The sequence below is a fragment of the Python bivittatus genome, unplaced genomic scaffold, assembly GCF_059951505.1.
Source record: "Python bivittatus isolate LINGU-HERP-01145 unplaced genomic scaffold, Pbiv_v1 ctg000070_np1212, whole genome shotgun sequence".
NCBI lineage: Eukaryota > Metazoa > Chordata > Lepidosauria > Squamata > Pythonidae > Python > Python bivittatus.
Genome location: NW_028277034.1, coordinates 47,210,335 through 47,234,630, shown reverse-complemented (window position 1 = coordinate 47,234,630; position 24,296 = coordinate 47,210,335). Strand labels below are relative to the sequence as shown.

Sequence of the window (24,296 nt, the reverse complement as noted above, 5' to 3'; positions counted from 1 at the left end):
GACATCAACATTTTGTGTAGTCTCACACAGCTTAAAACACAGCTGTGAACTTCCATATGGACCAAACTTGATTCCACTTCCCTTGTCTACAATGGACATTTCCAAGCTGTCATTAGACATATAGGAATGCTATGGCAGATTCTTTGGGGGAAAAAGTCTGTTGAAAGACTGAAGCTTTTGAAAAGTAGATTTCATCTGAAAAGTAAAGGAAAACCATAACAGCACTTGGGTGACGAAGTCATTATCTGAAGATTTTCCTTGTTGTCATTCTTTAAACAGAGCCCTGGACAGCCATCCTTGTGAATGTTCTTTAGTTTCCTGCACTGAACAGAGAGTAGTTCTGATAGCCTTCAAGGTACCTGCCAAATCTATGACTTTTACTATTCTTCCTATATTCCCTCTCCTTACTGCAGGTAATGATTGTTTTGGGGAAGATAAGGGCACTGAGGAAATTTGATCTGTTTCCCGAGTGAATGGGTCCTGTGCCCATAGAGGCTTCCAGCTACTGTTTCGATAAACTATAATGCTGTGAGATCCTGCCACACATCTTCCTTATAGATTTTATTAGTTCTTCCCCTCCCACCAGGCACCAGTAGGGTTTTCTGTTTAGCACCAGTAGACTAGCAGCCATTTTAATTTCTCAAAATTCCCTAGCATGTCCCCATAAGAGTGTGTTATTTCAGTGCAATGAAGATCTACATAGTACTGCAAATGCTTCTATTGAACTAGCACACTAAATTTAGTGAAAATGTGGTCCGAACATTGGAAGAAAAATGTTCCGAGAGGATTTGATGGACCAGATGAATGCTTCTGATTCTGTCAAGAAATTACATGGAGACATCTTTGTAATCTTATAGTTTAAGACCAGCATGCTCAACTCAATACCTGTCACTATGACATGTACCAGACCATCTTCTTGGTTGCAGGCCACCTGTAATTGATGGCTTGTTCTTCTCCCCACAAATGATGGAGAAATTCTCATCACCAGCAGCTTGGAGATTATAAAGTATTATTTTCTGTCATGACAGCCTTTGCTAAGTTGGGTTACAAAAAGGTTTTGTATCTAGTGTGATATGGTATAAAATTAGTGTTCTAAAATACAGACTGATGCCACTCACAGTCTATGAGCCTTTGATCATCTGAAATAAACTGGTGCTTGCAGCAAGACAACTTCTAAAAATTCAGATCACAATATCTGTATTTTTCCATCAATGCAGTAAAAGTAGTGCTTTCTGTAGAACATATCATTTCCCACTATTTAAAAAAGCCTTTTTCTTGGTAAGTAATCATCAGTACTGCATATAATTTTAATACCATTCAAGCAGCGATCAGCTCTCTTTCAGCCCAATTCTTGTTCCCATTCTAAGTGGTTGTTCCAGTGTGTATTTCTCCACAAAGTCAGTTTTTCTTGTAAGTTTTGAAACTGATACTGCAGTCAAAGGTGATTTTAGAGCACTCTATCTCTGGGTCAACATAGTGGTAGAGAAGGTAGAGGTCTAACTTACTATCTAGCATTTATTCTCTAAGGCTCTGTGAATGTTTTGATGTTGCCATATCAAAAGCAGAAGCGGAAGTGAATGAATGAGCAATTTACACTGAGAATCTGCAGCTATATCATTTAATTTTACTACTTAGCTCTGGAATCTACTCAGGATTTAATCATGCAATGCTTCTATGTATTTGGACCTTTTGATGCTCTTCTTTCTGACTTCAGATCTAAAAACTGCTTTGATCTTCTAGTAGCTGATCCATAATGGAATCTTGTTGAGAATGGCACAATCTGAATTAGTGTCTGGAATTCAGTGGGTGCTGGCTAATTGTTTAAAATCCTCCCGTTTGGATTACTGCAACTCGCTCTACATGGGGCTGCCCTTGAAGAGCATTTGGAAGCTTCAACTGGTGCAAAATGCCACTGCATGGGTAGTAAATGACACCGGATATGCAGCGCATGTAACACCACTACTACGGGAGCTGCATTGGTTACCAGTGTGTTTCTGTGTGCAATTCAAGGTGCTGGTTGTCACCTTTAAAGCCTTGCATGCCTTGAGACTGGTTTACCTAAAGGACTGTCTTCTCCCAATTGTTTCTACCCGTCCAATTTCGTCTAGTAGATTGGGGATGCTGCGGATCCCGTCAGCCAAGGAACGTCGGCTGGTGGGGACAAGAAGTGCCCTCACCCTGCTAGTCTTTCATAAGACTTTAAAAACCTGGCTATGTGCCTGAGCCTGGGGTCCTGAAAGGGTTAAGGGCCCCATTACCTGGTTGTACTGTTGATTTTTATGTAATTTTATAATTGTTGCCTGCCTATATGTATAAATTGTAATGGTTTTAATGATTGAAATTGTTCGCCAGAGTCACTTGGATTGAGATGGGCAGCTACAGAAATTGTATTAATAAATAAACAAACATAATGTAGACAGGTCCTTCTGATCACTAGCCAAGATGACTGGGGTCACATTCAGTATAATGTGAATGTAGGTGATCTCCTATGCTCTTGAAAGCTCAGATCCATAACTTGGAATTGTTTCTGGACTTAGTTTTCACCTTGGCAGCTGTGATAAAGAGCACTGGTGAACAGTTTCAGTAGTTAGGGCTGTGTTTCTCCTTGGCAGTGTTAAACCTTAGCCACTTTAAGCTGTGTGGACTTCAACTCCCAGAATTGGTGGGAGGGGAGTTCTGGGAGTTGAAGTCCACACAGCTTTAAGTGGCCAAGGTTGAGAAACACTGAGTTAGGGTGTTCAAAATTCCACAAGTCACTATCTTTTCAGTAACTTCATCTAGGACTGATACTCTTCCCAACTCAACAATCCAAATGGTCCTACCTGTTCTGGGATTCCAAAACACTTTGAAAACTGTGATGCTGCTTAAGATGTGTAGAGCTGTGTTTTACTTCTAAAACTCTTTCCTGCTTCCTTTCCTATCGAAAATCTGTTACTACAATTCTGGATTTTATTGCTTTGCTTTATCTGCATTATTTCATGGTTTCAATTTGATTTTATTTTTTAAAATCTCATAAGCCTTTTTAAAGGCCCTTTCATGGAGAAATAATTTAAAACTTGTATTAAAAAAATAAAATAAATGCCAGCAGTATACAGTAACAATACATGTACCTCTTAGCTCCACAGGTTTATAGGAAAAGTCTCTTGCTCTTCTCAGGCAGCGTTCTGCTGATAAGTTAGCTTGATTCTCTCCTGGAGATATATATTGGATTTAGAAATAAAATCCCACACAGAACACGGGGAAAATGAATCAAGACAACAATGCAAAAATATTTAGACAAGAACTCCAAAAGGATTTTTTTTCTTTTTTTTTTTTTTGGCACAAAGGGGAAAATAGATTCCCTTCTGCTTTTAATAACTCAAAACAAATAGAAGTTAGAATGCATTGACTCAACATTGATCCACAAAAGGTTGATGAACAAAGCCAAGATCCCTCCATTCCCCCTCTTACCACCCACAGGAAACAATGAAAGGTAGAAAGTAAAATGGTTGAAGAAGTAAACAAAATGTAATGATGTTCATTTCCTTTTCAAGCGTCACATTTGTCAGTTCGTCCATATCACTTATTGTGACTTATCAAGTTCAAAACTAAGATCTTGCAATTAGGTTGGACACTTCTTCCTCTTCTAGTCTTGATGATGAACAGTGGCTTTGGATTTTTGTGGGTTGTTTTTTCTTCCATATGTATATGGAGAGAGAGAAACAGCGTTTTAAAAATGTTGTTTTCTCAACACTAAACGTCATGCTCTTGCTCACTGTAAATTATATTTGAAACTCCAATTGTGCGGAAATATAGCCAAATGCAATTTAGGTCTTATCATAGGATGGACATGGCAAGGTGAACAGTTTGGATTTGCGACTGGATTTGGAGATCCTGATATCCTTGTTTCAAAACGTATTACTGGCCATAAGTCCCACTTACTCAATTTGCTAAATATACATAATTGTCTCTATATACAGTTGAAACCCCTAAGCCTTTTCCTTACTGAAGAATACCAACAGAGGAAATGACCAGTGGTAACACATGGAGGCATATCGTGGCCTTTAAAATATACAGAAAGAACAATGGTTTGTTACAGGAAAGTTACAGAAACAAAGGGAGAAAATCAGTACAGATATTTACATACAATATGTTCCTTGCTAAATAGGAGAAATGCATAGCCCTGTTCAACAGAAAACAACCAGCATATTTAATTTAATTAGCTTTATTACCTTAGAATCAATATATTTACGCCCTTGAGGGTAGACGTGTTGCAGTGAAGTTGACATTAGGCTGCTGACTTAAACCAAGTCAGAACCCACCTGACTAGTTCTACGACGTACTTGAATTAGCAACTTGGGTTAAGTGAATATGTTTATTGAAACAAGAGCAATTAGCCCCCACCTCTCACGCCCAAGCCAGCAAGAGAGATTCATGCACTCAGTGGAGGTGGGTGCAGGTGAATTTATCTGATGAGCATACACAATGCACTGGTGTATGCATGTTTGCATACCCACTTGTACCACTATTCACACAGAACACATCCTTATAGCTAGATTTGAGTCCCTGTTTCCTTCTAGTAATCCCAAAGAGGATGTGGCAATGTAATCTGGAAATTCACAGGCAGAGAAATGGACTATCTGAATTATTTGATCATTTGACTGAAATAAAAATGAAAACTTGCATTGGCTAGAATGGATATTTGGTTTATAGCTGGCCTATTTTCTTGAGACTAAAAGGGAATTCTTTGAATCAGTTTCATAAGTTGCGCTCAGTGTTTGACATTACTGGACTATTTTTATTCTGGGATAAAGACATGTGTTAAGATTCATCTCAGCTGAGCGGAAGGTTATGATTTCATCTGTCTGACCAATATCACCCCTTTTTCTGATCCCTAGTCCATAATGAAATCCAATCCACAATTTATTTCCATCATAACTACCTAAGAATGTAACTGGGGCAAGAGGACACTCTTTCTGCGCCTTTTTCAAAGGCCTTAATTGATAACATTTCAAAAAGATTTTCACCAGGATAAGATACAAAGCTGCTGGGTGTGTGTACGTGTGTGTCACCATTTCCCCCCTTTCTTTTCAAAGAAAAATTGTCCCCTGGAAATAAAGCTACGTAATCATTATTCCTTTTGTACCATTCTCAATAAATAATTGGAGACAAAGCCTAATCTCAATTCTGCCAGAAAGTCCTCAACTGAAAGTGTCAATTCCCTGCTGTCCCCTCCGTTTGCTTACTGGCATTTTAAAAAATAAAGCACGTTAAAGTTAGACTTAGATAATGATAACCTCACCTACATGAATCAGTAGGAAAGCTATTCTGGTTCTTCACTGTAGAATGATAAACAATTGATCCAAAAATTCATGGCGATTTCAAATTAATTTTAAAAAGCGTTCTGCACATATAAAAGTGCTTGACATCATCAAGCATTATAGATTTATATAATTAAATCATTTTTTTCAGTTTAAATTCTTTCTAAAGCATAACCTTAAACTTCAATTTTAAACCTCCCCAGAGCTCTTCACTTTAGAGAAACATTCCCAGTTAGATGGGCAATTGATTGGAGACTCCATTTCCATTGGGACTAAACAGAAATGAACTTTAATTAAGATACAGCCCATAACCCAAGCAAACATTTTGTAACAAAATCAGGTCTATTATATCTTATGAACAAGGCTATTTTTTTCACTGATCAGTAAAAGAATTAACAAGTCCTTTCACACACACACACACACACACACATACATACAATCTTATATTTATATAGAATAATTCAAGTGGACAGTCTCTCCCTACCCCATTATTTGAATCACAAACCAATTCTAGGTTACAACAAATTGTTTCCATTTTAAAAAGATAAATTCAGATTAAATTTAGCAAACTCCCAACCTAGCAAACATTTGCACAGGTCTAGCAAAAATTGGTTTTAAAAACAATGCAGGTAAACAACTAAGTACAAGCAAATAGCAAATTGCCTGTTTTCCCCAGAAAAGCTCATTCTAAGAGATCTCCTTGGCTTACATCTTGTCTACGTGCTATATAACCATTTAAGGCAGATTTGATAGACAACAGAACTTTGAGATTACTTTATGGAAGTAAAGTGGAAGACCACATCTTAACAAATGCAAGTAGTCTTGCTGTGTTTTTGAAAAAGTGAGGAAAGCTTCAACTGCCACATCTGCAGAGTTCTGACCAGATGGAAGTGGGGAAATCCTTTAAATTGTTGTCCTGGACTCAAATAGGCTAGATTCAGATTTAATCATATCTACAGTATATTCCTTGATATGATGGGGCTAGCATCAGCCTATTTTGTTATCCCATTGATTTCAAAAGTCTACCCTAAGCACCCCAACTGGGTGACCACTCTATCTCAGACCTAGGGAGGAGGCAAGGGCAAACCACTTCCAGAAAACCTTGCCAAGAAAACTGCAGGGACTCCTCCAGGCAGTTGCCAGGAATCAAAAACTGATTCAAGGCACCAAAAAGCAAAGCAAAACAAAACAAAACAAAACAAAACCCTAAGCATAACTAAAACGGAAGCTGACAAACTATAGACTAAGCAATTTATAAAATTCCCTATTATAGAAAATTAAAAATAAAGTTCAGAGAAAATTTTACATGGCTCATTATACTTATATCTCACCTTTGCTCTGAGGCTTAACCCTGTGAGGTAGATCGAAGGAAGGAAGGAAGGGAGGGAGGGAGGGAGGGAGGGAGGGAGGGAGGAGGAGGAGGAGGAAGAAGAGGAGGAGGAGGAGGAGGAAATAATTGACTAATTTTCTTAGTGACCTTGATGGCTGAGAGGAAATTGGGGATTCTCAAATCTTAGCAGAACAATATTACATTGTTTTTTTCTGTATAGAGATTAAAAAAAAAATTATAGTGAAGTTATGTCAGCCCCACCTGCAATCTGAAGTTCATACAGATATGAACCTATCTGCACCGTGAGACAGAAGTATTTATTTATTATTCCTTTGAACAAGTATTTAAAGAAGAAAAACAAGTATCTCTTTAAAAATGCTCAGAAGAACCTACCAGAATTCTTATCTTTACAGAGTATTTCTCAAGAGCTGAAGGTTATATTTCTTCATTTCCACCTCCTAGAGGGGTTGTGTATCTTTCACAGCTGCATGGCGGACTGAAATTCAAATGGGATGGCTCTCAGCAACGAAAGGACTTGGGATGAAAGTTCCTTTAATATACGTTTGGGCAAATCACTGATTGTCTAGCCATGCTATAATATAAGGGGTCTGTAAAGATCCTGCCTATAGTTGTATACTTTTATGACCTGCATCATAAACATACTACAGAACCTAGTTGAATATTGTTATGGTGGGTTTGGGTGGAAGGGTACTGTCCATTTCATCCAAATAATTGACTGACCTGTAGGAAATGAAAAAGCAACTGGGCTTATCTTTTTTGAAAGTTTTGCAAGTAGCAGAGAATGAAACCTTAAAATGGCATTTGTACTGTAGTAACTAAGAGTCAAAAATGATGGCACATAATCAATCAATCAATCAACTATTCTTTAGAACACTAGCTCATTTAGTAACCCGAACTTGCTTTCTCATTGACCAATGAATGCAGTACACTTCCCTGCAAAACTCATACCATATTAAAAATACTCAGGGGATTTTGTGACAATCCAGTGTTGGCCAAGAGAAAGAACTTCTGAGCTCATAGATCCATCAGCTCATCCTCTGTTGTGTTTAGATTGGTGAATTCAAACACAAAATGCCCTCTTGAACTTATATCAGATTCTTGGACAAGCACACTGTTTTAAATCTAAAAACCCAGAGCTGGATCCATTTTAGTAAAACCAACCCAAATGTTTTGCAGAGAGGAGTAGAGCTAAAATGAAATTCAGTTTAAGTTTAGAACTACCTACTTGGATAAAAGTTAAAAAACCCTGAGAATTCTGAGGGGGATAAAAAAAGAAGAATAAATATAAGACTAATCAAATGCTTTTGGAGCTGGCCAGATTGCACAGCCCTTGAATATCTAATTTGGCAGTTGTGAACCACATCCCGGCCACTGTGCCATGCCTTAGATCAAATCTTAGAGCAAAATAAGACAGCAAGCACAGACATTAAGAAAGCCTAAGAAAATGAATCACTTAAAAGACCTTGCTGTTTCAGGCATCATTGTATCTGGATATTCTCTTTTTCACATCATATAACCTTGTTTCTAGTTGCAGTCTCCCTGATATGAGATGCTGTGAGAGTTGATCTCTTTCCAGAGTAAAATTATCGTAAGTTCAATTATTTGCTACTTCATTGATTCAAAGAATCTTAGCACTAAAAGGTGCCTCAATGGTCTTATCCATGCAGTCATCTCTGCAGCAGTAATTCCACAACTAGAGCATTCTTGATTGGTGGCCATCCAGTCCCTACTAAAAAGTCTTTAGCAAAGGAGAACCCAGCACCTTCAGATTAACTCCACTGTCAAGCAACTTAGACCATTAGAAGCAACTCTTCTTTTCTTGTAATTTGAAACTGCTCCTTTGGTACTAAACTCTAGAGCTGGGGTGCAAAAACAGTGCCATTTCTGACCTTTCTGAAGCATCTTTTTTTTGGGGGGGGGGGTGCTCAGCTCATGCAGAGTCCAAGTCTTTTGCCTTTTTTTTTTTTTGAAGGGAAGAGTTTGGGGAAACCTATTTAACTCTTAAAACCCCTACCTTACCCCACACTACCCCACCCCACATCTGACCCACTTTGGATCCTTTGTACTTTCAAATTGCAGCCTTTGACATACTGTACAAAACCTGATGTGGCTTCAAGCTGACAGAAATAACTAATCCCTGTTTTGGGATGATAGAAAGCCAATTTGTCCCTTCATCTTTGTGAAAACCCTTTTGAATATGGCTATTACATTGCTTCTTCATACTCTTTTGTCTGGACTAAGCATACACAACTCTTCAATCTTTCCTTCTAGGATGTGGTATCTGGAAGCTACATCACTATAAACTTTCTAGTTTATTAATATCCTTTTTAATTGGGCATCCAAGAACTGGGCACAAAATTCAAGGCAAGGACTGTGGTATTTCTTCTCATGAACACTGCAATTTCATTAGTCCTTTTAAGTAGGGCACTGAAGTGCAAATTATTACTTTGTTTGTGATCTATTCAATTTCTACATCCCTTCTATATGTACTGTGGTCAAACTGGGTATTACTCATCCTCTAACCAGCAGGATATAAAAGGGTTCTGGATTATACTATCAAACCTTAAACACAGATGTTGTCAGTTGGAGATTATCCTTCATATCAGTCTCATTCTGAGGGTAGGTACAATAAAATGAAGCACTTCATATCAGAACTTAGCTTCTAACTCAAGGACTTTGTGGACACAAGCAGCCTTGCACGTGCTTCCATTCCCATCTGCCGCCCAATTTTCATTCAACTGGTTATTGACATTGCTGTACACCTCTTTTGATGTGATTTTGGAAATGTATTTAGTTCAGGTTCAGCAAAGATGGCAGGGTAAGTTCCAGCATTCTTTTTTGAAGCTGACAATATGTGGGACACACTGAAATTTACTTGACTTGTGCAAAGTTGTCTTCACAAAAGGGATGAACAAACCTGGTTTACCGATAAATAAATAAATACATAAATAAATTCCTACATATTCCTGTCTTGATAATCTTCTGGTCTAATGTTGTTGGAACATCTGAAACACCAAGAAGGTAGCTGACCTTCAATGAATCATCCTTCTGAATTGACCTTGAGCCATTCTGCAACAATGATTTTCATCTTAATCATGGGATGCATGGTTAAATGCTTATTTTCCCTTTATTTATAATCACTGCAATTATTTCTGTAGATAATTCTGAGCATTAACCTGTTTAATATCATCCTTCTTTCCTCCCTTTCTCTTTTTTCATACTTTGTGAATCTAACAATAGCTCCACAGTTCATGAACGTGTCTTCAGAAGAAAAAAAAACTTGATTGCCTCAAATCATTTTAGAACTCTTATTCTTTTCTATATTTTGATTATATCCTTTCTGAAATGAGTTGGCCAGAATGGCATCCAGTACTTTTAAGTGATGGGTGGACAACAGATGATGCAACAGGCTTATGACACCAGTTGCTTGATTTTGAATCTTTTTCTTAATAATTTGTAATGACTGTTTTCTAGGTTCCATGGATATTTTTCTTAAGCAATTGTGGATAATTAATGCACTGATTAGATTTGGTCCTAACATCCTCACCTTGTGCTTTTGTGAAATCTCATCTGCCATATCCAGTCTGGAGAGAAATTTTTAAAATTTTTTCATAAAGGCTGCTTGGCATTTCACTGTCCTGAGTGATTTACTATCTTCTGTAAACCCAGTTGCTTAGTGGTTGATTGTGATTTCTTGCAGTAATTAACAAGCACATCTTATGATGATGTGCGATTCCAAACAACTTCCAGCTTTTCGTTATATCAGCACCAAAATGGTGGACAGCAGGAAGTGGTTTTTAATTGCCCATGATATCAAGAAAGAAAATACACACCAAGCAAATACCATTATTGCTTAGAACATCATTTCTCGGTTATTGCCTTTATGGCATCCCCAAACGCACTACTGTGCCTCTTGTAAGTAGTACCATTTCTTATGTTTTGGGATTTCTTCCAGGCTGGGTTAAAGTTACAGTGCCACATGAGATAACATCATTTCATGGCTTTTAAAAGAATACTGGGGCAATAAATTAAGCACCGTTGCTTTGTGACTTTCATTTGAATGAAAGTTGTGTGTGATTCCTGTGCACATACCACTTACGTGGCTGTTACTTATAGTGGTGCTTATAGATTGTCCCCTATATTGCTATATATATACATATATATGTATCTATATATATATATTTGCAGTAGTAACCTATTGCTTATTGCTGTTATACATACTGCACAAACTAAACTTTCTAGTTCTTTTTCTTCAAAGAAAAATCTACTCCCTCACTTCTTTAGTTAGCAACTGAAACTACATTATGTGATTAGAGATACTTCTAGAAGTATTATATGGAATTCAGACCAGTGTGATATTAATAGGCTTAAACATACTTAGCCAGGGTGACTTATAGTTCTGTATTAATTGTGCATACTTTTTATCTGTCTTCACTGAAATTAAATAGCAAGTTAATTTTGTTTTGATTCACATCATTCAACGATGACAGTACCTGATACCTTGGGGCAGTATTTTCAAGGGCCATACAATTGGTTGAATTTCATCCTCCAGAGTTGAATCCCTGACTGTGACCTTGGAGCAGGAACTTTAATATTGGACTTTCCTATTCGGTTTAGTCTCTGGAATGAATCATCCCAGTATCACTGCCATCTGGGTAATTGAACAAAATTGCTCTGACCACTTGGATACGTAAGAAGGTTGAGTCACTCATGAACAAAAATGGAACATTATGAATGTTAATATTTTCTGCCATTCTGCACGTGGCTTAATGGCTGATCCATGCAGGTTAATCCATAGCATTAATTTCTAGATTCATTTAGGGAAAATAAATGTCATCTCAGATTTTCTTTAAAAGTTAGACTACAATCCTACCATCCATTTAGGTGTCAATAAACTTAGCACCTGGGTTTTGAAAAAAGCCAGGTCATGACATTGCTCATCATGACCAGCTATAGCATACCATTAGTCTGACTGAGAACAAGGAAAGAGCTATATAGAATGTGTGCATAGAAGGAAATGGATGGAGTCCTTTGGAGCTTCTTCATCACTCAGGAACACTTGCTCCTGTATTCCCTGAGCCCTCAGATGGCATGTTTGGACATTGTCCCACATAGGGCAGACAAATTTTGTCTTACCTTCTTGCTCAAGTAATATATCTTACAACACTAGCTGCTAAAGTTACTGATATCATGAGCATGCTTTGAAGTATTTTGATTCTGGCTTAGATTGTTTGTCTGAACTAAAAGGTAGAAGTAGGGAAAAATGAAAGCTCAAAGTAGCTAGATACACAACACGTTTATATAAGAGAAGTTTTAAACAAAATTAAGAAGTCATTCACAGCCTCAAACACACTGACTGACTTGCCCCAGACTTGCTAAATTGCTATGAAGAAATAGACCTACAATGTTATCTTTTTACTATTGAACTCCATTTATGTTTCTGCCTACAGTGAATACCGCACATGTTCAAGATACAGCCACCAATAAGTGCCTTTCATTGCCCTGACAAATGTTTGTATCTCCCTAGTGAAAATCTTCCAGACTGTGATGTTGTAGTCCTCTATTTTGATCCAAGAAATAAAACCAAGGTTCATATTTGCCTATCAAATCACCCCACCTGTCTTGATCTAGGAGCCTGATAGTTCTTTTTATGGTCTGCCCTAAATTCTGCAAAGAAGAATCTTGTAACATTTTCTGCCTGGTGGATTTTAGCTTCCCAAGGCCAAATCGGGGCAGAAGTATGCTACTTTTCTCCAAGATATAAGTCCAGGGATGTGACTGAGGTTACAGACTGGTTATCCACACTTGTTAATACTTGTCTAATTTATACAACACCTTTCAATAAAACTGATGGATGGTCACTTTCGATAGACAAGTCTCCTGATGGGGTTGTTGTGGTGGTTATTAATTAATTCAGAAGAGCCACAGGAGCCAACAAAGAGCTTCCAGAAAGTTCACATGAACAATATGACAGAAATGGGCTCCTTTTCTAACAGCGTCCATAGAAAAACATGCTACTTCCATATATATTCTAAAAACCAATTCATATGGCCATGGGTACAAATAACTAATTGGTTGAGCCACTGTCCTATATTTTTCCTCCAAAAAAAGTTGCTGTTAAAACAACACTGAAATTTAAGATGCTATATCATCAAAATTCTGAGAAAACTTCAGCTGGATTCTGATTCTACACAATTCACAGCTTAACCCCACACATACCAACTCAGAAGGGAGCTGTGTAGGATTTTAGCCATAAGATAATTTAAACCAACCCATGGAACAACTAAACAGGCTGTACTGTACACTGAGATTATATTACAGATGAAAATTCCATTAAAAAAAACACACAACAACAACAGGAGGTTGTTCTCCACTGCAGGCTGCATGTAGACATAAGGACTCCTGCTTCTTAGGTCTATGCATACACACAGCTGCATATATACTGTATCTTCAAATGCATATTTGCATGTATGTACACCAAGATACATGTGCAGCCCTCTGTTTATCTACCCAAAACAGAAACAGAGAGCGGTTAAATAAGCGCACATGTATACACAGAAAGGGAGGGGACTGTCCACCTTGTCATGCCAATATAAAAAAGGACAGTTGCAGATCGCTGATTTTACAACCATTAAATTTTGCCATTTTTAATGAAAAAAAGCTCTTCTTAAACTTTTTTTCCTCTCTCCTCTCTCTCTCTCTCTCTTTTCTTTCTATTTTTTTCTCTTTTCTCTCTCTCTTTTATGCAGTAAGCATCGTTGGAAGAAGACCAAAGCAGAGCAACTATAAGTTAAATATACACTTGAGCTTAGCTGCATTTACATTACTCTTTTTAGGAGAAGCAGGCTGAAAGGGACTTTTTGTTTGCTTAATCATTATGTGTATTTGCGTATTTTGATTTTTTTTTTCTCTCTCTTTCTCTTTCTCTTCCTTGCCATCATCAAATTCTTTCCTAATCACCATAGATTTGTCTCCCTACAAACTGCATCATCTTCTGAAGAACGTCGGGTTTCGCAGGCAGGCGGCTAGTCACCTGCAACAACCAAGGGGTCCTGCAGAAGCTTCCAAACTGCTGTCAGTGTCCGATGCCAGGGTCTGGTCTGTGGACATGGAGGAAATGTCATTGACAGATGAGGAGGGAGGGAGGCTTTCGCTGCTGTTCACTGCTGCACCTGTGCTAAGAAAATGAACACCAACGTGATTCAACCTGAAAGCAAGAGACCACCCGAGAGACCAGAATAAATGCATGCACCTCCCAGTTCTCAGCCAAAATCCAAGCATTTGTGAATGGAGGAAGATCGTTTCTAATGCTTCTCAGATGCTCTATGCTAAACAAAAATGGCCAGTTACAATGCCCAATGTCTAGTCCTTCCAGGAATCCCCTGAAAGACTGTAAGTTGGAAGACAAAGAAGAGAAAGGATGGGCCCTGTCTTCAACCACTGCTTTCCCCATCCCTAATTATTGTTGGTACATGGTCCTCAATAGAAAAAAAGTTACTTCGATAGTCAGAGAGAGGAGGACAAGTAGGAGTCCTTCACCTAATTTTCAAGCCCTCTGCAAATTGTCAGACTTCTGGCAGCTGATTACATGGTGGTGGGGCTGGTGGGGATGAGAAGGAAAGCTACTTGGGAAAGATAGGTTAGGGAATTTTTTTAAAAAGTCATCATGAAGGAAAGGTGTCCGCTTGCTAATTTTGCCCACAGCATCATCTACCACAAGGCTAGAGGAATGCAATTCCCAAAAGAATATCTGTGGGGGTGGAGTGGGGTGGGGAGATTCTCTACCATGATCCATGAAATTAGTTGCAATTAATTAATATGTAATTAAACATATTAGTTGCATTAATTAATGTAATTGATTAATGTAACTAATATATTTCCCATCTAAGACACTGTGATATTTGATATGCTTATAGATGTACGTATCTGCATCCCTTACTGGATTTCATCAATATCCTATAAACAGAAAACGTTTTGTATGACTCTGGTTTTCCAGTACAATCATAAACTCCTTAAAAATAATCCATGTGCCTTTCAGTTGTTCAGTCCTGTGTTTTCTGCCATCCTTGAGAAATGACAGATATGCACTTATTACTATTATGGTTGGTTGCACAGTCAGCCAGATGGATTTGGCATTTTTATTCACCTATTGAGTCCTTCCCAAGGACCCGGGATAGGCAGCTGTTGTTGTTTGACGGTGTTAAAGGTATTTGTTTTGTGTTGTTCTTTAATTTTAATTTGTTTTAATGTTTTTAACAAATTGCAACCCTCCAGAGTCAATGTATTGTCGAAGGCTTTCATGGCCGGCATACGATGGCTGGTGTGGGTCTTCCGGGCTGTGTGGCCGTGTTCTGGAAGTTTTGTTTCCTAACGTTTCGCCAGCACCTGTGACCGGCATCTTCAGAGTGCAGGAGCACAGACAGGAGCAGTTCTCTCTGTGCCCAGGGTGATGTGGCCCTTTTGTGGGTATTTATAGAGAACTGAGGGGGGGGAAAGGGGGGATTGGGGGTGTGTGGGGGGGGTTGGGTTACTGAGTGGCTGCTTGTTTTGGTGTCAGCATCTGTGTGTATCTTCCTGGGGATTAAGCAGGGTTTTTTCTTCTATTGAATCGTTAACGAGGGGCTGCTGGGGGTGATTAGCAAGTTCATTGTGTGAACTGTTCACATGTCCTGGTGGTTGAGCTGAGTTCGTTAACAATTCAATAGAAGAAAAAACCCTGCCTAATCCCCAGGAAGATACACACAGATGCTGACACCAAAACAAGCAGCCACTCAGTAACCCAACCCCCCCACACACCCCCAATCCCCTCCCTCAGATCTCTATAAATACCCACAAAAGGGTCCCCTCATCCTGGGCACAGAGAGAACTGCTCCTGTCTGTGCTCCTGCACTCTGAAGATGCCGGTCACAGGTGCTGGCGAAACGTTAGGAAACAAAACTTCCAGAACACGGCCACACAGCCCGGAAGACCCACACCAGCCCTCCAGAGTCACTTACAGTCAGGCAACACATACATCTAATAAATATATAAATGGCCTCTGATTGGCTGCCATGAATTACTGCAGGCTGGGGCTGAAAAGTTGTATTAGCAGGCTGCTCCTTAAGTTATAATAAAGAAATAGGCCTTTCCTTCCCTCCCTCCCTCCCTCCCTCATTGTCCTTTTATATTATTTTTAATTAGTTATATTGCATGACCTTGGGTTTTCAGTTGATAAATTCTCTCTGCACACACAATTCCCCCAAGATAGAACCTGGAGAATTACTGTTTTATACAACAGTTCATTTTACCATTCCTGATAAAAAGAAAAATGATACAACCTAATTCTATGAAATTAAAATATGTAATTGCAAGGAAATCAGTGAGGTGTGTTTAAAACAACAGTTCTCTGTTCACCAGGAAGGGGGGAAATAAAATGTTCTCTGTCAGCCACCAACAGTAATTTGGAATAAGGGTGATGCTCCATTTTAAGTGAAAGCTGAGCTTAATTAGTCCTTCTATATTATTTCTCCCTACAAGCACATCCTATTATTGTTCCTCATAAATCACCTAAGAGGCAGTGCTCTATATGACAAATTTGCCCATGAACAATGATTTATTCTGACACCCACTCCATCTTCAAGAATGATGGTGCTGGGCAATAGCTCAGGAAGCTCTTAAATCAAATCTGCGTATTCTGTCCCTCACTTTCAACTCTGCAAGAACCTGTTGAATGGCCTTTCTGACATAACTGAAACAAATGTATGGTACTGAAAGACTTGTGCTAATCCATGCAATTCCTTTTGGCTTTTCTGCACTGAGCCACAACATAGTGCAGGGAGGTTAGTGGGGCAAAGAAAAAAGAATATTGATGCTAGTTTTGCATTCACTCTCCATGGTGGGGATGACTGAAAAAAATGCTTTGGGAAAATCTGTCCCTTCTGCTTTACCTCCCTTGTGGCCAGTTGTTGGCCTGTGATGTTATCCTGAGATCAGTGGAGTGAGGTGGAAACAAGGAAGAAATCCTGACTCCTCTGCTACCTTCTAAATAGGAAGAACCAAAGAAACACATGTGGAAAACATCCAGAAGTGTAAATATGACTAGCAGTAAAATGGGGTAAGGAAATGAGTCCCCTTGGAGACTATGAACAGAATGGCAAATTTGGACTGGAATTCAAGCTAACACTGGAGCTCATGTAGTTCTCCAGCACTACTGCAATCTGAAGTCAAAGAGGTACCAGTGGCACCACCCTAATCCTCCCCCATCAAAAATCCTGAAAATTAGCCCCAAATCATATGACTGAAATTCAACCACTTCGGCAACAAAAATTATTGCTTTGGCACAACTTCTTTTCTTTCTTTTTTGCATGTTGGGAAGGTTTTAAAGATTGAAATGGAAGTAGTTTGTTTCCAAGCTCTTTGTCTTCCATTCCTACATTTAAGCCTCCTCAGAAATATAAAAACAGGCCAAAAAATCCAACCCTGATCCTTCTTATGAGGTCAACAAACCTGCTGTGGCCCCATGGAAGATCTGAAGTTTGCAGCCCTCCTTATTCAATATATATTAACCATCTCTGGTTTACAGCACTTGAAGCATCTGCTCATGAGCACAAAGTCAATGAACAACCATCCAAAGAGGAATAACTTATCATCATAGATTTTGCTTAAGAAAAGGGCCAGAATCCTAAGCCAAATAAAGCTTTACAAGCTGGAGATGAATCACACACCGAAAAGGAGAAGAAATTACTCACAGCTAGACAGCTTAGTTATTTATTTGGACCATAGTAGAGAAGCATGTCAGTAATGATGCACAAAGGAACCTTCATGAAAAGGCAACATCCCTTCTCAAAATGTATATGGATTGTTTTAGGTCTTACATGTTTGAAGGGAAATGGATGCAGATATCCATTGCTTACAAGGATTGTTGTTTGCACACGACATACACACCTCCTTTATGTCCAGAGGAAGCAGGTAGAAGCACCATATATTCTAATAGGACAGCCAACAAGTCTGCATTATTTTTCCCTTTTTCCCTTCTCAAGTTGGCCATCATTTTATTTTAACTATGAAGTGAACACAAGATATTCAACTGCTTAGTAAACAATGGTTAAAAGTGATCTTGGAATCTAAACATCAATCATGGGCTATGACCTTCCTGTTCCTTTATAACACAGAGACACACACACCAGTTCTGATACTCCTAGCAGACAGGAAAAAAAAAAAGTGATGTAACAAACTCCTGGCAGGCCACATACATAGCTTGTAAGTTGAATATTATCTGGAGTAGACCTGGCATTAATCACCAAGAACAACACAGAAATAATTCCTGACATAATAACAGGCAGCAGAGGAAAGCGTATGGTAAATCTGCACTTGAACTGAAAAGCCAACTGTGGGAATAGACATAGGATACCATGAGCCCATCAGTAGATCCCTTAATGATGGCTAAGGAGCTGACTACACCAACCAAATGTTTCACTGAACACTGCAATTAATATATGACATGGAAAGCTAGGTTCATTCATTCATTTAAAATTCTGAAAGCAATTCAGTGCAGGCTGATATATTGTCATTCAGAAGTAAGCCCCATTTAATTCAGTAGGGTTTATTTCTAGATAAGTGGATTAGCTAGAAGCTAATACATTTTTTTTTAACTGAGTTCAGTTAATATAGCTTACCTTCTTACAATGCTCTATCTTAGCCTTCCCTAATCTGGTGCCAAAATCCTACAACTTCTCAGTCTACTAGCTGGGAATTCTGTAGTTATGGACCAAGCAGATCTGCATGGCCTATATATTTAAAAAGGACCAAGTTGGAGAAGGCTATACATTTATTTGAAATACTTCCGAGCTTCAAATCAATGAAAATCTACTGCTTCTAAACACTATTTCTAGATGCAGATGAAGAAAGAACCCTTTTTAAAGTCTGGATCTGTAACCAAATACAATACTGTCATTCACTAGGACTGAGTACCTGAGGGAGAAGGCTGTCCTTTTACTACACCATTTTTAGTCTTTTCTTCAGAATTCATTACTTCCTTGTAGATTAATTCTGCAAGAGACAAAGGAGCTTGTTATAAAGATATTTTCCTCCCCATATTATTTAAAACCACTCTTAAACATTGTGAATAAAAACCTTCTAAACCAGGCTTCAAAAATAATTAGCCATGTATGTTTTTCCTAGCTAATGTCTGTCCTACTTTTCCTCTTGTATCAAGTCAGCTGCCTGGAAGAATAGTGAAACTACCTGTCTTCTGGCTTGCAAAACCTATCCAGCCTCAGTTCCTTAAAAGTGATCCTTGTGCACTACCAGCTTCTTGAAAAGTGCCTCTGATGAACCTAAATCTATTTTTGGTATCCTTGGCTTTGATTGTCACAGACTGATGGCTTGTTTATTAGATCTGTTGAGGAAATCATCAATATCTCTAGAAATATTGTAAAAAGGCCTAGCCTAAGAAATTTGACAAGCTGAGGCATAAAACTCCCATTACTATTCCACAGGCAGAAGCCAATAAGATCAGCAGGTGGACTGTAATTCAGCACTAGCTATTGGATAGTATAGTGCATCTGAAAACAGTTTAGGAGTCAAGTACAGGCTACATAGTGAACACAATTCTGTCCTGTAGTAACTATAGCAGTAAGGGAATAGTAATAAAAAATTTAGTGGGGAGCTACTACTACCATCCCTCAGCATCTGCTGCCTGAATCTGTTATCACTATGCCCAATAGTTGGGCTGGCCCTGATTACAGCATTACAGCTTTCCTGTGACCACATGATTTTTCTGTTTATATTAAGCCAACTCATCATATCTTCCAAAATTTTCAAAATGAAAATAGAAGAGGCCATAAAAACCAAGGATAAAAACCTGATGCACTCTCCATTATCATTTCATTATTTTTGAGATTCAAAGGGGATGTATATCCTTATTCTGTCAATTGGCAACATCGAGTCAGAAGAAGATATCAGCATATTAGTAAGTTTGGAAAAACCACAGAGTTTTTCAGAAGTACAAAACGTTTTGTGGAGGAAACAAAACAAGCAAAGGAAGATCCCCAAACTTCTCAAGAATTACTGAGCATGTTCTGAGTGCATAAGCAATCCCCATGGATTGCAGACGAAAGGCTGGAGATGACCGAAAGTGGGGAGGCAGATGGTTAAGGGCACATATCAAGTGCAGAATCAGGTCCTATACCTTGTATAGATAAAGATTACCTTTCCACTCTTCAATTGTGTGTTCTCTTTCATCCAACTGCTTGTCATAGATCTGTGGAGGTGGCTGTGAATTAAAAACAGAGAGAGGTAAACAAATAAATTAAATTGGGAATATAAAATGAAATTAAGCCTAAGCATTGAGCTCAGATAATTTAAATGCCAAAATCGTTAGGAAGTGAAAAAGTCAGCAGACATGAGCAAGGCGTGCTCCATGTCTTGACCCAAGATAGCTGGAAGGGGCTGGCAGACCAGATCTAGCCCAGCCCTTGAAAGCCTAGCTGGAGAACCCCCTTTTCAGCTACTCATGGTTTTGTGAAGCTCTCTTGCTCATCTAAAGAATTGAGCATACAATCTTGGCTCAGAGAGATGAAAACTTGGGGTCGATCCTGTGAAGTCTGACAGCTGAATGCTCCAATGCTCTGCCAGACCTACTGCTAGCATTTGCTACTGAGGGAGAAAGCAGAGAGTGAAACTCACAGGGCAGTAGGAGAGGGAGGTAGAATGGAAGAGCCAGACAGAAAGAGAGGTGAAATCCCACAAAAAACAATGTGGGCATTTGCTTCATTAGACAGCCCCACTCTAGCTTTTGAGCTAATGGTTGGAAAAGGAGGAAGCTGGACTGAACTAAGTTTAGATCACATCAGCTGAGACACTAAATTGTTCATCCAAGAGAAAGAACGTAAAGCAAAGGAAAATGCTGAAGATCACTGTGGCCTTTTTTTCCTCAGGAACAACCTTTCTCAGAAAGGAGGAGGAGAAGCAAAAGCAACTTAGTCTGAGCTACACTCTAGCTTCTGAAGCAATTTTCGTAGGCTGTGACAGGGCTGTTAAAAATGCAGTACCTTTAAGCACACGGAGATTGCACAGATAAAAGATGGAGAAGTCTATCCCCTGCAGTCTTCATCAACTAGGGGTTTAATCATGAGTTATCACTGGCAATCAAATAGCTCAATCAGCTCATCCATAGCCAGAAATTCAATTCTCTGCTAGTTTGTATTTTTCATTCAAAAACATGATCTTCTCTAATTTCATCTTCTGCCTTTTAAAATCAAATTGGTTCCAAACAAACGTTTTTGCTACTAAAAGAATGCACTATAAAATCATTATATTAATTCCTGCGCTCGGTTGCTGCTGTTGAACTTGCTTGCCCCTGACATCTTCAAACAGACGCTGGTAACCATGGTTACTGTTGCCAAGGAAACAGAAAGGAAAAGCCTTGAGACAGTGTTGACTTCCAGCTTGACCAGTTCCCTTCACCTGCAATTTGACAAAGATTGTCCCAACACTGCAAAGTCTAATTCAGTCTAGAAACATGTCCATGCAAATGGGTAATAAAATTTTATATACTTTTAATCTGAAAAAAAAAGACATCTATAACATTGTCCATTTATAAATACAGAGAGCATAGGGGAAATGTGTTGTGAAATTTCTGGATAGTTGTTTCACAAAATAAGTAGACATGTTTTTGAGGCTCTTTCCAAGTTATTTGTTGTAAACAGAGATCAAGTTTATGTTATATGTTTGTCAAAGCAATGAACAGAAGCCATAAGAGACATATATAGATTTTCTAAGGAGGTCATATCTGATCTTTAGAATAGCTCTACATCTAAATGACAGTCTCTGTGCCCTATTACTCTGCAGCTCATTCCTCTCTGCTACCAAGAGAGATTCCAGTTGTTACTGCATTAGATGAGTCACTGTTTTTCCATATTCACTTGGAAGAAGTATTAAAACAATTATTAAACATGTTGCTTCATATTGTGCTACATTATCAAGCAATGATTCAGCCTAGTACCAAGATCTTTCTATGCAGATAGACCCCGGGTTAAGAACCCCCAGTTTACACATAACCCATAGTTAAGAACGGAGCCTACTGTAACAAAATTCAACTTAAACACACAATGGTTCAAGTTAATTACACAATACTACTTATACAGTATTATACAATAATAATGTTCTGGCTTACATACAAATTTGACGGAAGGACAGATCTTGGGAATGGAACCCATTCTTAAACTGGGGACGACCTGTACTGTTTATGTATGGATAAATCCTTATCTGTGAGGATATCATACAACTTTAATTAATAGCTTCCATCTTGCAGTCTCTGATATGGAATGGTGAAAAAAATAGCTAGTTTCTCTTCCCTTAAAGAGAAGGTTGATTTTACTGGTTTTCCTTCATTATTTTACTGGTTTCTTTTATTTAAAATAGCACTATTCTGCAAGAAGGGAAGGGAAAGATGAGAAGAAAGAAACAAGGAACCTAATATGCTTCTAGAGAAGAGGGTTTGGTTATATACAGTACATAACTGTTAAGGAGCAATTCATCAAAAATATATTGTCACAGTGGGCAGAAAGCAATGTATGACAAAAACAACATGAAAACAGCATCCAGTGAAAGTTGCATGAGAACTTTGCTAAGATCTGTAACATGGAGTCATTTAAATAATAACCAGAGATGTCCACAGAATCTGATTTCTCCCTCCTTGCCTCCCATTCTGCAGATGCCCATGTACTCGACCAACTCTAAAATGGGTATAAAGACAAAGCAGGAGGAGGAGGAGAGGGAGGAGAGGGAGGAGGGGGAGGGGTGGAGGGAGAGGAGGAGGAACAATTTTACTGAAGAAATTTCTAGGAGCACTGGTAATACTAGATATTAGAGAAAAAAGATTAAGGAATAAAATGCAGATGCATGCAAGAAGGAATATGTAATTTTACAGATCAAGACAAAGAGTATACTTTTCTGGCCCATAAAATACATAAATGGGACAGAATGGCCCCATCTATATTCAATCATTTTTGCTGAGAAAACCAGCTAGCCCAGTTCTCCGCTATCCTGGCCTCTCTCAAATACCAAAATGTTTCAGCCCAATCACCAGTCAAAACAAAATTGTAACAACCTAGCCACTGTGCTTTGAAAGTCAGAATTTGGCTGCTAGTGACTTTTAAAAAGCAAAAAAAAAAGAAAAGGAAAGAAAAACTGAAAAAGGTCCTAGAGCAATCACCATGTAACCAGAATTATTTGAAGAGACAATGGCTGGCCTAAAGTCACCCACTGCATTTCATGGTTAAACAAGCATTTAAAATCACAATCCCCGAGTCATATCCATGCACAGACCTTCAGCTCCTATCTTCTTCATTACTTCTCAGAGAACATTTTTGTCAGAAAACAGACTGAAATGAAAATAACCAGCCCATTTTTAAAGAGCTGCTACTGAAATTTGACATGACCAATGGTAAGACCATAAGCAATACTTTCCATTTCACAACCAAGGGCAGACATTCCTAACACTCTAAAACCCTGCAAGGTATTCACCATTATTTGGCTGGGTTGCTTGAACATATTTGTCATGCATATAGCTTATTTTTCCCAAAATGTGCATCCCCCACTGGGTGCTTCCACATAAACCAAGTAAATTAGAGAATAAGGAGATAGCAAGTTTCAATGCTTTGCTTGCTCCACATTTGGCCAGATACACATAGTGTACGTGTTAGACAATGTAATGGAATTTCATCCTACATACTAGGAAGAGCCCCACCAGTTTGGGTCTATTCTGGCATCTTTTAAAAATCACATTGCCGCCTAAAATCTTCTTACACTGAAGGCAACTCATTTTTGTCTTTGTAAAACCAAGTCAGAACAAATCTGAGCAGTTAAGAAGTCAGGTTGGCATTTGTTTACATTAATACAAATTTTGATATATACCATTATTTTCCAAAAGTACAACTTTTATTTCATCTATATGCAAATAAATAAATAGATGAATAAATAAATTGCTAATTTAAATTAAAGCAATCATTTAAATTGCCCAAAGCAATCTGAATTATGCAATCTGCACAATACTGACAGATAGTACCCTGAAAATATTATAAAAACATGAGAGTGCCATAAGACCAAGTATAGGAAAACTTCACCTCGTCCAGATCTCAAAAGCTTAATAGTTATTTTATAAAATGGCCAAGGATTTTGAGTGTGTTTGAGTGTATACACAGATCATTGGTAAGTCAAAAGGCAGTCTATTCTTAAATAACCAGGCACAAAGGCAGGTTAGAGTTGGCATGTATTTTCTTACAAATCACTCTCTAAAGACAAAACCCAGACTCCAACCTACTCTTCAGTCATTGTGAGTAATAACATATATTCCCCACTAGTTAGCAATAGGTTATCACCTGACATTTAAAGAAAAGCCATCAGAGTCTACACATTTTAAACCTGTCAAATGGAGAAAGCTCTTGTCACTCTTCTCTCTCCCAACCTTGTTACTCTCCCTGCCATTTGAGAGAGACATCTTAATTTTACTGCTCTTCTACAGGCTGTGAAAAGATCGTAAACTTTTAATAGACTTATAACAAGAGATTTTAGTTGGCTAAGGGTTCTGCTTCTTAAATGGGATGCCAACCAGCCTACCACCTCTTCACTTAAATGGCTGGCCCTGTAAATCCCAGGAAACTATG

General features: G+C 38.5%; 1 protein-coding gene across 3 annotated transcripts in view; it reads right to left on the bottom strand.

Moving 5' to 3' along the window:
* Nucleotides 1–12,917: 12,917 nt before the first annotated feature.
* The window catches only part of MAPK10 (mitogen-activated protein kinase 10), a 95,588-nt gene continuing 84,209 nt past the window's right edge, over nt 12,918–24,296 (bottom strand). For 2 of the 3 annotated variants that reach the window (XM_007420706.3, XM_007420707.3), the window contains exons 10-12: nt 19,840–19,903; nt 18,601–18,678; nt 12,918–13,823 (exon numbers count right to left, since the gene is read on the bottom strand). In XM_007420706.3, coding sequence (XP_007420768.1) covers nt 13,681–13,823; nt 18,601–18,678; nt 19,840–19,903 — 285 coding nt within the window. In that variant the 3' untranslated portion in view covers nt 12,918–13,680. The remainder of the gene's footprint in view (nt 13,824–18,600; nt 18,679–19,839; nt 19,904–24,296) is intronic. The other variant, XM_025166884.2, reaches the window with a different exon arrangement.